At 35.7% G+C, this 15,971-nt stretch overlaps 1 protein-coding gene across 1 annotated transcript; it reads right to left on the reverse strand.

Moving 5' to 3' along the window:
- Positions 1–8,135: 8,135 nt before the first annotated feature.
- On the reverse strand, positions 8,136–10,176 carry LOC113308134 (WAT1-related protein At5g07050-like). Its single transcript, XM_026556622.1, has 6 exons — positions 9,775–10,176; positions 9,556–9,672; positions 9,210–9,459; positions 8,924–9,082; positions 8,694–8,845; positions 8,136–8,594 (listed from the first exon to the last, which is right to left on the reverse strand). The coding sequence occupies exons 1-6, from the start codon at positions 10,038–10,040 to the stop codon at positions 8,330–8,332; spliced, it is 1,209 nt and encodes a 402-aa protein (XP_026412407.1). The 5' UTR covers positions 10,041–10,176; the 3' UTR covers positions 8,136–8,329.
- Positions 10,177–15,971: the final 5,795 nt, after the last annotated feature.

The raw sequence follows: 15,971 nt of genomic DNA on the forward strand, positions 1-15,971 counted from the left end.
TCCTGCTTAAAAAATTATCTAATTTGGGACTTCTTAATTTTTCTTTTCATTTTTAATTTTTTTAATTTTGAAAGAGTTGAAATGTCATCGTACCGAATATCACAGGATTGTTTACCATTTGGGTGATCAGTCATCCAAGATGGAATGCATTTTTTGTTGTTGATGTAATATATATTTTTTGCTTATATAAAATGGTACCCGCCCCGTTAGGATTGGTATCACCTATAGAAACCATGGAAAATTAGACCAAATGGCAACATATTATACTCCTTGTAGATGGTGAAATTTGGCGGACGGGTAAAACAATCAACTCGAGTAAGTTTTGAGACCGGGGGTAAAGTGGTAATTTTAAATATTATGGGCAAAAAGGTCATTTTATAACTAGAGATAAAAAGTCATTTTCATCAAGTACCGAAGCAGGGGCAAACTGGTCATTTTAGTAAAGGTCGCGCAAAAAGGACGGAAACGGTCATTTTGGAGTTTTCTCAGCTCATAAAGTGGTTTGAAAGATGAAATACACCCTTGTTGCCAGAGGATGAAGTTTTTACTCGATCAGAGTCCTTGTCGCCAAAAATCAAGTTCAACCTCTAACTACAGCCCTCATCGCCAAAAGTTTAGTTCATCCCTGACTACAACCCTCGTCCTCAAAAGTCAAACTCATCCCTGACTACAGCCCTCGTCGCCAAAGGTTAAGTTCATCCTCGGATACAACTCTCGTTATTGTAAGACAAGTTCAACCTTGTTTTCAACGATCATTGTTAAAAGACAAGCTTAACCCCCGGCTTCAGCTCGCTACGAAAAGACGATGTTCAACCTTTATTTTAACCCTGATCGCTAAAAGACGAGTTCGACCCTAACCTGAGTTCTAGTTGCTAACAGATAAACTCATCCATGGCTTCAGCTATAGTTTCAGAAAGATGTAATCATGTATCAAAATCAACTCTCACGAGACTCATCCCTTGGTCTAAAAGGCACTTATATCCATGATATGTAGCATACATCCCCGCGAGACACGTTGGTCATAATACCACGATTCTTGTCATACGTCTTTGCAAGACACGTTGGTCGTGTAGGCTCTAAAGACTCAACAGACGTCCACGACTGACTCTTGAGCATGAGAAGAGACTTAATGTCTACGGTAAGTACGGAGTTCTCCCCAATCTGAGATCATAGACTGATTCCGACTACATGCCCACGAGATACAACTGGTCGTGTTTACTCTAGGCCATGGATCGTCTAACTTGGACCTTTCAATGATTCCTAGAACATCAAGATACATTGTCCATTTGAGCCTGAGCCTCATGACAGACCCCTAAAACATCCTTTTGAGGTATACTGATTTTTTCTACCCATGATACGGACAAACTCACGATTGACCCCTAGCATATCCATATTCGATACTCTGGTCAAGGATGAGTATTTCCTAGCTCTCATTAAGTACTCCAGTATGACAACAAGCATTATTAGCCTTGATATTAGTCTACCAAACTAGAAGTGATTTTTTTCGGACCTCAAGAGATTACCATTAATTAACTTATGTAAATCTTTCAGCATATCAAAAAAGTTGGACAAATTATGGAGATATACATAAGAATATATTTTGGGATCAAATTCGGTGAATCACTAAACAAATCCAGTGAGATTTAAAGAATATCTTAAAGTTCGATATTCTAGAATATCTTATTTGTAATACCCGAATTTGAATTATATAAATGTTTATGCATACTCAAGAAAATTGAGTGAATCTTAGAGTCGATGATCTGTCTTAAATTTGACTTATGTGTATTTCAAAAAATAATATTATAAGATCGCTTGAATTAAAAAGATGGATGAATATGTCTTGGATTCAACTTATGTAATTGTTTAAGTATGTCCAATAAGATCAAACAAGTTCATAAGTCAGAAAACTGTTATCGACTATAAATATTTCCCCATTCTTCTAAACTTCTGTTTATTGGAATCGACTCATGTAAATCACTAAGCATATACCATTGGAGTGAAAAGATTAAAGACTCTAATAAACATGTTGTATAATCGATTTAAGTAAATCCTTACCCGAATGACTTTTAAAGTTAGATAAGTCTTTTCTATGGAATTCCTTACGCGAATGACCTCTATGTAAATTTCGACCTCACCAATTTCTCCTGAATTCCACGTGTTTATATGATTATTTATCAATTGAAATATAATTTATATATATGGATTCTTATGATTTCGTTATACGCCAATCTTACCTAATATCACCCGTCTTCACTAAATATTTATATATTTCATCGATCTCTCATGTTATTTAGCACTCTGATTCCGAGTACATCTCCACCAGATACAACTAGTCATGTCTACTCTAGACCACGACTCATCTTGTGTGACCATTTGTCTTCAAACTGACTTACGTAATTTCAAAAAGAATAAAATTACTAGACTGGTTAAATGATGCAGACGGATAAATCTGTCTGAGCATGCTCAATAAAATCGAACAAAACTGATTATCAATTCATTTCACAAAAGATATATATTAACATAGTGAAAGTATAGAAGGGACTCCCTCCATTCGTCCCGACAAGAATGCGTATGTCATTTATTGGGCCAATAGAAAAATCATAGTCCATATATCACACGTAATGCCATCTCATCCGTTCATCATCACACTCTTATGGCAGAGATCATATTTGCACACAAAGATATCAACGGAGATCCGTATGATATCACTTTAGCCAATAGAAACAAACAAAACATGTAACACGTTCGTCCAATGTAAATTTGCCGCCACAATTTCGTTAGGCGCCAAATTTTCGGTTAAAGAAACCTGGCGGTAAGTTTTGGCGCCTAATTTAAATGTCCCGCCAAAAGAATTTGAGGCACAGTCAAATGCCGGGAATTTTTGATACCCTAGTCTCTGTGTATTCGAGTGGGAATCCAAAATTGAAACCTAAAAGTTCAAGACACACCCTATTTGTACAGTCTCGCCTACCCTCTCTATCCAAAGTTTTACTTCCAATTATAATATGAACGACTTCAAATCTATCTTCCTGCCGAAGAACCTTGTTGCAGTTGATGCTATGGTGAGAAAATATTTAGGGTTTCTACTTGATGGAGAAGAAGCGTAACGCCGAGAAATTTTGTTGGAGAAGTTACCAGAGAATTTAGTTTCTCTACTGACAATTAAGGTTCGAACTCGATTTAAGTTTCTGACATTGCGAATCTCTATGTACATATACTTATAACCTGTTTGACAAAATTACTCTATGAATGTTCTTTCAGATTTGGTTAAGTTGCTATATGATAAATTCCATTTGTGTTTCAGACGGAGGCTGGATTTTGGTGAGATCGTTTGAAAGAGGCTTAAAATATGAACGGGAGAAAATTTTGAGGTATTAAGTTATGATTTAGCTAACTAATGATCTCGTCAAATCTCTCTTCCTTCCGGAGAACCTTGAGAAAGTTGCGGATATGTTTGATGGGGAAGAAAAGAAACACGAGAAAATTTGATGGAGAAGTTATCAGAGAATTTGCCTTCTCAATTGGGTTTGACCTCAAGTTAAGTTTCTGACAATTCATATGCTATTTACATATGCTTATATGCTGTTTGATAAGATTACTCTGAGAATTTTCTCTCAGATTTGCTTAAGCTGATTTTTCACGAACTCGGTCTGTGCTTCAGATGGAAGTTTGATTTTTAATGAGATTGTTTGAAAGAGGTTAGCTTCAGAAAATGTAAGGTTAGAAACGAGATTGATTTCCATTTCTCTAAATATCTAAATCACCAAATAAAATACTGAACTTATAGCAGAGATTTAACTGATTTGGGGGTTTTCAATTTTTTTTTTTTTTTTTGAAGCATGGGGGTTTTCAATTGATTGGGGGGTTTTCAACTGATCTGAGCTTTTCCATCGAAGGGAGTAGTTTGTCTAATTGACTTGTTACTTTATGGATGAAAGCTGAATTTTAATTGACTCACTTTTTAATTTTTTTATATATGATTTTTGTTATTTGCTGCAGGCAAGTCTTTGGGTATAAGGACGTTCATATGGATTCTGATAATCCCCATCTCAGTTGCATTTGATGGCAAGGTATAGTGAATATCTAACATGATTGCTTGATCTGTATCACATATTGGTGTATGTGTCAGATATTAAGCCCTTTAGGAGAATTGTCTATCCTCTTTTCTAGTCGTAAATCGAATGGTTGAATTTAAGATTCCTTTTCTCAGGTTCAAATTTGACTTGAGTTAGACGATTATGGAACGAATTTTGGCCGAATATAGGAACTTTAAGTGACAACTTTTAATGACTTATGTGAATTGAATTGAGAGATACAGTGTGAAGAATTGGATTAAAGAGTGAACACGTTGTATAATTGATGCAACAAAGATAATCCATCTCTATGTGATACGATTGACTAACACTTGGGGTTTGCTATTTTCATAAAGAGGATTACCGACCAGTTGATATGGATTTGCTTAGTGTCCACTGGACAGGAGTAATAACATTAGAATTTGTTGTTGTTGGTATGAGAGCTGTAACTGGAACAAGGGTGTCCGCTAAGCAATCTTTTGTCTTCATGACGAAATTGGTGTGTGAAACTTCTTCCGTAGTTTCATTCGATCCATAGCTGGATATATGGCTCATCCCAGATTATTGCATTTATTTCATTTCTGTCTCTAGGAACTCTATGTGTTGGTGTTGTTTAGGGACTTCTGGAATTCACTGAAGTGGTGAAGTACCTCAAGCATCCAGGGAAGTTTGCACGCCTTGGCGGAAAGCTGCTCAAGCCTCGAGGTACATTTAGAATTTTTGATGCTTAAATTTCTTTGAATGTACACTTGGCGTTTCATGCTATGAATTTCTTACTGAAATCCAATTGCCTATCATTAGCATAAATTTTGTTGATTTCAATGTGTAATCTGCCAGTGCGAACTGTTGTTCGGAAGTGCTTTGACTACTTGAAATTCTGTAGATATAACTGCAGGTATAACCTGATTGCATTGGTTTACAAGGACTAGCACTAGATTAACCCTCAAATGTGTCACTCATTTGTTTTTTTGTTTTCTTTTATGCGAATGCAGAATCATGTGTAGGTTCATTCCATTTGCGTAAAGACAGATTGAATTGCTTATGTTTTCTTATACATTGTATGACTTGAGTGACCTAGAACGTAGTTTATCTTACGAGACATTGGATTTGAAATGGATTGTGTGAGTTGAAAAATGATATAGTGGGTAATGTATATCTAAAAAACATTTTTGAAAAATTGTTTTATCGAACTACCGCAGAGGTGTTGTTTATATTCTTTTAAGGCAATTTGTTTTCAAGTTGATGTTGATCAATTTTTTTTATGCACATAGATGGGCGGCTTGGGAGAACGGCAGGTCTCATATTGTAGGGGTACATTGTATTATTAGCAGCAGTTGTATGGAGAAAACTACCATGTTGAGTTCCCATTTTGAAGCTCCGGCCAAATGACATGTCTCTTTTTAGATGCATTTATTGCTTAAAGTATCACTTGTTAGAGCCAATATTGGATAGGCATCATTTCAAAGACTAGGACATCACAAGAATGCCATAAAATACCACTCAATGGTTTTGGTCTTTGGCTGAGAGCATGGGAAACATACTACTCCGGGACTAATGTTAGAACCTCTAATTCTTTTGAAAGATCTCCGTACATCGAAACACTAATGTTTTACATTTTTTGTTCTCAGTGCCAGAAGTAATGCTCTAAACTAGCTAGCTGCTTTGGTTATAAATGCATACACTACCAGCCACTTAGTCTTTTAGTTCATGTCGTTTCCATAGGAGATGATGGTGATGTATGCGCCTTAAAAGGCGAATTGCCGAAACGTCTGTCACACCAAAAGATTGTCGTAACGTCCATCACATGGAAAGATTATCATATGGTAATTATCAAGGACTACGCCGACAATGCTACTGCCAAACTCCTCGTGTTAATTGATAAGCATGTTAAAGTTATGATCCAGAGACAAAGGATTATTGTTTTATTTGGAATTGGCAGTGGTAACAATACAAGGGAGTAATGTTAATTTGGATCTATTCTATACGTATTCACCCTTTTGACCTGTGTATTTAAATTTTATATACTAAAAAAGGAGAAATGTTTGTTACATGTTAGCTTTTAAACATACTTATAATCTTTTGCTTATACCACACGGAGAAGATCACTAAATTTTCGTCTTGTAGAGCTGTATGTATTGAACATGTTTTTCTGAATGACATGAACTGTTATGCAACTTCCATTACATAATTAAAAAAAAATTACATATTTCTTATCCAATAAAACAATATTGTTCAGATATTATTCAATTATAAAGCCAATATTCGATCTGCATTTTACGACTTAGGCTTGGTTGTTGCTAGCAGACCCCAGTTGGATCGGGATTAAAGGATGTGTTGTTGTTGTATAAAATCAATCTCCGGATTTTTTCTATGAGCTTATTGCTATGAGCTTTTTTGTTTGATGTTGTGGGAAGTGTACGAATACCACGACATTTGGCTAGGAAGTTTGGTACATCAATTCAACTGTGTTTTTTCATTATCTGCAAATTGTATGAAAAAATTTATATGATACAATTGTTACTGCATAGGATAATAACTTTTATTAATGGTAAGATGACTTTGTTAAAATTATAAAAAAACTTTCTTGTAATTGTTGAGTTTTAGTGGTCGGATAAGGCTTAACAATTAACATAAAATATAGTTTGGTGTTACCGTGTTGCTCAAACCTTTGGCAATTTGAGGTTGCTGGCGTTTAGTTCCAAAGGCTTACGCAACTAGGCAATAGGTTAATTGTCGAAGCTTAGTTGCATAAATATGAGGCTACCAGTGCGTTTTATTAAGTTTCCATATGTTTGTTGCTGATGTTTTTGGAAACTAATGAAAACCGTAGTTGTGATTAACCTGTTGCCTAAGTATATAGAAACTAGCAGTTGCCGTTTCCTAGTTTCGAAAGCATTAGGCTACTAGCATATTTCTTGTAGTTGTCATTTTTTTGTTGCTAAAGAATTCAGAAACTAATAAAAGTAACAATTGCGATCAATTTGTTGCCGAAGTATACAGGAACTAGTAGTTGCCATTGACTAGTTCCCAAAGCATTTGGCAACTAATTTTTTAAGGTAGTTGCGAGATTTTAGTGGCCTTTTCTAGGATTTTTTGTAGTGCAAGCAATTGGGTGAAGTTTTTTTACTAACGAGTCATGTCCCCAGAGAAAATTTCTGGTGATGCGGTCTATCTGTTTGTGTACTTTGGTGGGTGGAGTTTGTGTTTGCATAAGGTGGTTTGCTATGAGAGTTAATGAGCATCATTCTTCCTGCTCGGGTTAGACATATTGTCATCCAACCCTTTGCATTTCGTGCCACTCTTTAAAGTGAAGGATGTATAGAGGCTCTTCCATATTTGAATTGAACCCCTAAATAGGTAGGAGGGTTTGATGTGGTTAGCATGTCAAAAAATTGTTGCAGCACAGTCACCTTGATTGGGTTTAGTTTCAGGTGATGAATAATCAGCAAATCTCCGATTTTAACATATAATTCAATTATTAGAAATAAAGTACAAGTCAAATTATTATTCTGACACCCTTAGCTGAATTTTTTGAGTTTTCCTCGTCATATTTTGTTCTTGTTAGTCGACAATAAAAGATTATGGTTTTCTTGTTGTTACAAAATTATAGGGATAATAGGTCCTATGATCAAGTTTGCAAAGGGCCTTTGTAAACTCACGATAGGCTGAAGTTGAGCTTGAGACTAGTCATAAAATCAAACACCATAGCATGGTTTTCAAGTATTTAACGTGAATCTGGTATTCTCAAACCATTGTACATCAAGACAAAAAAACACAGTTTTTCTCCAATATAATAAAGTTAGTCTCTAGACTCTGTGCATAAGAGCCCAAGGGAATTAGCAAAACCTCATATTCATTTCGTTAAGATCAAAGCTTAAGATTGTCAATCATGCATTCAAAATCAATCACTAGGAAAAGATTCATATGTTTAGTACGACACGAAAAGCCAACAACTATGATTCCATTTCATAGTGGAATTAGTTCGGTTACGTCATAGATTCTGCCACGTGTAGAATGAAGAAAAGAGTTCCAAGAATTATTCAGCTTGACACAATAACACACTAACAAAAGAAACAGGAGATACTCCTCAGATTCTCATTCGTTTTTCAATCTTACATCATATATTATTAAACAGAATACAAAAGTTATTATTAAAACCTAAAACACCCTCCAAACAAAAAACTGAGATGGGAAGTAGCAAAAATTCTCATTACCCCCCATACTAAAACACCATCATTATTGCCTTCTTCTTTACTCTAAGCCTTGTGTGAGGCTTCGTCTCTCATGGCTGAGTCCGATAATGGAACGGTAACATTGACGGACGAGAGTGTATTAACTTCTGCCTCTTGCATTTCTACAACACTTTTTCCGGTTTCAACGTCTTCAATAACGAACATTGTACCGTTTTCGCGGACATCTTTAATGGCTTCTGGTAGTTCGTTTTCTTTTTCCTTGAATTCCTTGTACTTTCCCCATAGAACAGAGTATAATCCTGCTACAATCAAAACTGCACCAAGAATTCTGCAAGAATAATATAAAATCTGTAAGCAAATTTGAAAATTACAAAATACTGTTGTGTCATGTTATCATATTGTTATGTGACGGGACTGAGAAAATTACCCTCCAAGAAAGATCTTTTCAGCTAGAATGAAAGATCCCATGATGGCAACTATGATCATCATAAGGGGACTAAAAGCAGTGACGAAAACTGGTCCTCTTTTCCTCATTACTAGCCCTTGCGCATAATAAGCTAAACTTGAAGATACAATTCCCTGATCATCATGAACATATGAAAACAACTTAGGTCGGTAAAGATTAGGGGGGAGAGAGAGAGAGAGAGAGAGACTAACCGCATAAGCTGCAGAAAGAAGGTTCATATCCCAACCGATGGACCAGGCAGAAGGAGTGTGTTCCATCACTAAAGTAACCGCAATAGATTGTAGTGTACCGATGAAGCAAATTAGAGTTGTAAGAGTTAGATGGGCAGGGTATTTCTTCAATGTTATTGCCTGAAAAATGGAAAAACAATCGCACCCGTATCAATTCTCCAATCAAACTCAAAAGTCATGTACGTAAAGAAAAAAAGTCGCAAAGTAAAAAAGAAATGAAATTGGCTAGGATTTTAATGAAAGTAACCTGCAATATAAAGAGAGCAGCCCAAGCTAAGGTAGCCAATATGAGAAGGATTGAACCTTTAAGCCAATCCTTGTCATCAGAACCAGATGTGTTAGTGGTATAAGAGGCATTAGGATGGATGCTTTTCGACCATATCATCTCAATGATAGGTCCTTTGTACAATGTCATCAACATTGCTCCAGCTACCGTCACTATTGTTCCGATCACTTTTGCTTGGCATCTCACTTTCTTTATGTCTACTATCTCCATCCTACGAAAAACCAATTGTAATTAGCATAAAAAAATGAGAAAAAAGTTTTCTCGATGATGACGTACCATAACTATATGCATGTACGTAATAATATACCTGCATAAGAAGGCCATGACGAATGTCATTGCAGGTAACATGTTACTCATAGCACATGAGAAAGTCGGGGAGGTGTATTTTAACCCCATGTAGTAAAAGTTCTGATCAATCACCGGTCTGTGTACATCATACATAAAACGTTAGGATAAGTTAACAGTACTATACTGCTACTCTATGTATCACAGTTTTACTGACAAAAAATATGGATAGAAGACCAACCCAAGCAGAGCCATCGCAAATATTTGCAAGAAGATTAAGAATGTCATCTTGGGTCGAATTTTTCTTTCAAGAAATATTGCAAAAGGAGCAATAACAACAGTTGCAAAAGCGTGACGGTAAACAACGAGAACGTAATGACTCATTCCACGATTAAGAGAAACCTTCGTGAGGATATTCATTCCTGCATATCCAAATTGTAGAGATATCATGGCAATATAAGGTTTGCATCTTTGGAAGAAGCTGTTGTCACTTCCTTGGTTCTCCATCTATTTTTTCTTTGTAAGAAATATCTTAGTACTAAGCAATCAACTAAGAAGGAAGCAGAAGGAAGAGAAGGGAGATAGAAAGAACAATACTCTTTGGAAGGAGTAGTAGTTCTTAATGTTTAAGTCTCTCTTAAGGATAAATGAAGATACATCACATATTTATATGAGTTTTTGGAGAGGATTCATTTCCAAATTAATTAATATAAAGGGATTTGGGTAATATTTTGAGTAAGTGTGTGGAATTACTTTTACTCGCACGTGTAAAAGTAATAACTTTCTTTTTTCTTTTGCTAAGAAACAAAAACAGAACTCTCTTTAATCAGAGATTCAGAGTAGCCAAATCTGCCAACCCAAACACTCACAAAAGATTGTCTTTTAATTGATACAAATATAGTATGACACAGAGAATATTTACAATTTGAAGCACCGTACAAGACCCCGAGTTATAAAATATGATTAACAACATTCATACAGAGGATACTGTATAACACATATTTTTCTCAATAGTAGGGCCAAGCACTATGGTGTGTTATATCCCTTGGCTATCCCCTAGTTCTAGTTAAGGGATGCGGCTCTCAAGGCAACCTCATTATGGTTTGTTTTTATCCCTTAGTCACGCTGTACGGAAATTTAGTTTCTGTGTAAATAGGGTCAAAGAGAAACTGAGTATCCGTTTTTTTCCCAATTTTTTTTTTTTATGGTTGGAATATTTGTATAGGTGAAAAAGATAGTTTAGAGTAAAAAAAAGGAAATATAATAGGTGAAAAAAAGAGTTTTAATAAAAAAAAAAGTGAAAATGGAAAGTTTTAGTGTAAAACCTGGAAAACCAGAAACGAACACTTAGTTTCCGTGTAAAAAGTCACGGATACTGAATATCCGTCTCAATTGAAAAACAGAAACCGAGTATTCGTAAAGTGAAAAAGCACATGGAAACTATGTTTCCGCGTGATTTCCTTTCTCTACAAGAGGGATCAAAACTGAACCACTTTTAAGTGCAGAGAAGGAATATCGCTACTCTAAAGGATATGGATTGCATTTCGCTACAATTATGGGATAGCGTAGCGAAATGGCACACCATATTGCTTGGTCTAAGAAACTCGAAAACGGAAAAAGCCTCAACGATTACAAGCAAAAGTGGGCAAAAAGGAAAAAAATTTAGGACAATTACATCATCAATATAAACTTCAGCCATAAATTTAGGAAGAAGAAGCCTATTGAAAGGGACAAAATCTTCGCTTCAATTATCATTTTCTTTGGCTATTTCTTTTAACTGACAAGAGTGCGGTATTTCTTTCGATCCAAAGGCAATTACTAAGGGGCACCAAGATTAAGTTTCAACACTTATGAGAATAAACCTAACGCACGGTCATTAAAAAAAAGAGAATTCAAACTGACAAAAGTACGAGATTTCTCTCGATCCAAAGACAATTTACTAGAAATTGTTAAGAGACAACAAGACTAAGTTTCAACACCCGTGAAAATAAACCTATTATACGGGTTATCAAATTTTATGTGATTAAAGAATTAGTTTTGTTCAGTGTACTGGTTATCAAATTCTATATGATGGAAGAATTAATTTTGCTTAGTGTACTAGAATCATGCAGCATGGGTGTACTAGAATTATGTAGCAACCTTGTGTTATTTGAGGCGCCAAGTTGATTAGAATTTGGATTAGATCAACTAATTTTTGCTTTAGAAAGAATATAATCTTGTTATTCTTGCATTTATTCGTGGGACCCGAGATCATCGAATAAGATTAATGCTGGAGATTAGATTAGAGTAGAGGGTAATCGTGTGTGTTTGATCGACACGTGGCAACAACAGATGACAGCTTAAGTGCAATTGAGTCGGACCTATTACTTTGATTTAGTGGTAACTGATTGGAGATGCACCCAGTTTTCCTTTGGTGCATGCTGATGTTATAGCTCTTTTTATTTCCAATCTTTGGTTTTTCTAATCGATATAGTGGAGGTTGTTATACGTGTAGACTCAAGTCTGGTGTAGGAAAGACGCGGCAACTAGTCGCCGACGCCTCCACGGGTATCCAAGAATTTAACATGACATCAACATAACAGACATTCTTCTCGAATCCTTACCCCCACTTTACACTCATAGCTAAACTTAGCTTATCTCACTATTTGATCTGTCGAGTGTTGAGTCATAATTTTAAAAACAAATATTCATATAATCATTGCCAAATCTGTAGGAAACCTAATTCGATATTCAGTTCTATAACTGATCAACTAAGAATTTACTTTATTCTGCACTTGCAACTTAAATGGGTACACCGTGCACATATATCATTTAGGAAACTAGAGATGTTTTAGAGATAAGAGCGGCGATGTATAAATTTAGAAAACAAGTAGCATTGATTTAGTAGTTGGTTTTTATGGAAATGATTTATCATCATGTACATGATATTGAGAAGTCCTCGAAACCTTTAGTCGACGCAGATGGTTTCTGAGAGCGAAATGTGACAACCATGTGTTATAAAACATGGTGCGATCGTCATATATGATTTTAATGTAGGCAACAATCCATCCAAGTATGCAGTGATTAAGTAATCCACTAAACCATGTATAGAGCAGTGGGGCGGGTGGTAGGGGAACTACCACCAGCAGCTAGTCATCTGGCCAAGTATATCATATGACTGAAACACAACATCCAGTCAGTGAGTCAGTTGTTTGACGACCAGCTTGATTGAATAGTATTTGAGAGTGAGTGTCAACTGTCAAGTGTGTCTGTGGTCGTTGGGAGTTTACAGCTACTTAGCCAATGAGTGATGTTTCCTTGTTAATTTAGATATAGCATAGACCATGACCTCTTTACAACACATTTTGGACAACTTATCCAGATTTCTCATGGATCTTACTTTTCTACCTATATATCATTAGTGAAAATACTTAACATCTGAAACCCTGAATTACAAATCCTTATTTTTCGTTTCTCCGGTGGTTTTATGTTTAAGATATTTTGGTGGAACTGTTCTTTTGTAGATACAGCATATAGCTGGAAAAGAATGTTGCATAAACGCTTTTTATTTTAATTTGATCAGACAAGCACATTTTAGTGTAGCCATTTTTCTTTCTTGTTCTTTATTCTTTTGTTTGCCGCTTCACGAATCAAAGGCATTTGTATATGCTTAATTTGTTTTGGATTATATGACATGCACGTACCGGCAGTATATATGGCCGGATGAACAAAGTTTAAAAGCCGAGAATATTTTTAGGGAACTAGTAATGTACTATCCCTGACAGTCTGACTAGTATTAGTTTAGTAACAGGTAATGAATTCAACGTTCACTAATTTGATGATAATACTGTTGGGTGAAATAATCAAAAACACGAAAAAATCAAATAAATAAAAGTTATTGATACTTAACTCCTCTATAATGGAAGTGACCGATTTGACAAACGGAGGAGCTCCCCGGGTCTCCGCAACAGCAACAAGGCAAAACTTTGAAAAACAGAGTGAGTCACGTGTTCAACACGCTGTCCTTAAGACATTAGCGCCCGGGAACCCCGCTACGCTCAAGAGTGATGCTATATCCCTCACAGGACGGATATCTCTAGGATAAAACACCCTAGTAAACCTACTACTAGCATACGTAGTAGATTGAGCTTGGAAACTCCGAAAAAACCCTTAAGGAATATCGTGAATGCTTAAGAAAACAATATAAAGAAATTTCCATTAGGGGTCTCTCTAATAATATAGAGAAACCCCTCTCCTATAGATTTTACAAAAGTAGAGAAATTGTTCTAACAAGAGGAACTCCCCGATATGGGACTAATAAGATTTTCATTTGCAAAGAAAATAAAAATTAATTTTTTTTAGTTAATAACTTTAAAAATAAAAATTAATACATATTGTTTCCCAATAATCCCCCACATGAATGAAAACCTCGGTAAAACATGAAAAATACAGATAGATCTTGGTAACCCCACGACCATGTCTGACCGAACAGACATACGGACCATCCGTGTGTTGAAATCATACTAGTCATTTCTATGTCCTCTCCCTCACACAAAAGTGTGTTGACCCCAGGGTCATACTATGGATTGCATAAATCATAATGGCATAGAGAGCTTTCATCTTTAGTTTCTCACTGGTGAGACTAAAGGTTTCTTTCACCAAAGTGAAAAAGCATGAACCAGTGATTAACCCTTAGTGACCTTAGGTCCTAAGTTCCAGTAATACCAAAACCATCAAAACGAAAATCACATAAAAACACATGAAATATCATTTTAGACAGAGGTGTCCATGAGGTTTTGAACCTTTGCTTAGTGAGATATTACCGGAACTATTTTCTAGAGACAGTGAACGCGATGTCTTGAACTGCTAGCGTTTGATGTAGTTCGTGATAATAACCACAGATGATATCTCCAAGGTTGTTGCCAAGCTCGTGCCGTTTTGTCCAATTTGGCTGTGGATATATCCTGTTTCTCAGAATACTCTAGAGAATCAAAGCTCATATTATCATAGGAAGCGGCCCCACTTATCATTCAGATGACAGAGTTTCCATAAAGAGTGTTACTGCTACACCCCACTTCAATCTAAAATTGGAACTATAGAACTCATTAAGACTTCTTAAAAGTCATCATTCACATGCAGTCGCACTATCACAACAAAGCACCATGAGGAGGGACAAAATAATTCTCTTGATAGTGCATACTTTTAATCACCACAAATTAGTTGTCTCATTCGAAACTTTGATCTTGGGATCTCCAGTCAGCAAGGTTGAGTATCCTTCGTAATTTTATTTAATGATCTTCAATACCATCCCCCTCGATGCATTACTAACTATCTCTTTAGACAAACCTTTCTTCAAAGGGTCTACGGTATTCTCCTTGGACTTTATCCAAATCAATGGAAATAACGACGGTTGAGATTTTTTGTTTTTTTAGCTTTAGCTATTACAACTTGGCTAGCACAACGTATAAATATAGCTGGAACAGGCCTATGCCAGAGAGGAATGTCTTCTAAAAAGCATCTTAGGCACTCGACCCCCTCTTGTGCTTTATCTAACGCAATACTCTCAGATTCCATAATGAATTGCGCAATATATGTCTATTTGGAAACCTTCCAAAAAAAAAACCTCCTGCTAGAGTGAAAGCAGATCCACTCGTAGATTTAGAGTCCTCTGAGTTAACTATCCAGTTTTCATCACAAAGTCCTTAAAGGACAACAATATACCTTTCATAAATCAAACAAAAGGTAATAGAGTATTTTAGGTACCGTAATACTCTACTAAGTGCATCCCAATGCTCTTTCTCTGGACTACAAGTATATCTACTTAACTTAATCAAAATATTGGCAATGTGTGGACTCTTACAGTTCATTAAATTTATCAGACATCCTATAACTGTAGAGTATTCGAGTTAAGATACTTCATTACTTATTTTTCTTGAGTCTACAAGAAGAATCGTACTGAGTACAAGTAGGCTTACAATCAGACTAATTGTATCTCTTAAGCACAAATTCAACATAATGAGAACGACTAAGACTATAATTGTTAGATTATATTCTAATCCTCATCCCTAATATTACATCAACATGGCTTAAGTATTTCAAGTCAACGTTCTCATTCAACGATGTTTTTAATGGAATTAATCACATCTATGTTTGTATCAAGTATAAGCATATCATCAACATGCAAGCATACAATCACACGACATCCTTAATAAGTTACTTGTCAATATACTTGTCAGATTAATGCATTAACTTAAATCCACTATTCAGTATCATATGATCAAATTTTCCATGTCACTGTTTACGTGCTTATTTGAAAACCACACAAAGATTTTTTCAACATACAAACTTTGTCTTCACAACCTTTCACTACAAAGTCATCAGGTTGGTCTATGTAAATTTCGTTATCTAATTCGCGGTTTTATAAAAGTTGTCTTAACATCCATCTTATGTATCTCTAAG

The sequence above is a fragment of the Papaver somniferum genome, chromosome 9 (assembly GCF_003573695.1).
Source record: "Papaver somniferum cultivar HN1 chromosome 9, ASM357369v1, whole genome shotgun sequence".
NCBI lineage: Eukaryota > Viridiplantae > Streptophyta > Magnoliopsida > Ranunculales > Papaveraceae > Papaver > Papaver somniferum.

Excerpts from the sequence above, each read along its gene's own strand:
- LOC113308134 (XM_026556622.1), bottom strand. The coding sequence starts at position 10,040 with ATGGAGAACCAAGGAAGTGACAACAGCTTCTTCCAAAGATGCAAACCT. Across the intron at positions 9,460-9,555 it reads GTCATGGCCTTCTTATGCAG|GATGGAGATAGTAGACATAA; the intron begins GTATATTATTAC and ends GGTTTTTCGTAG. Across the intron at positions 8,595-8,693 it reads GAAAAGATCTTTCTTGGAGG|AATTCTTGGTGCAGTTTTGA; the intron begins GTAATTTTCTCA and ends TTATTCTTGCAG.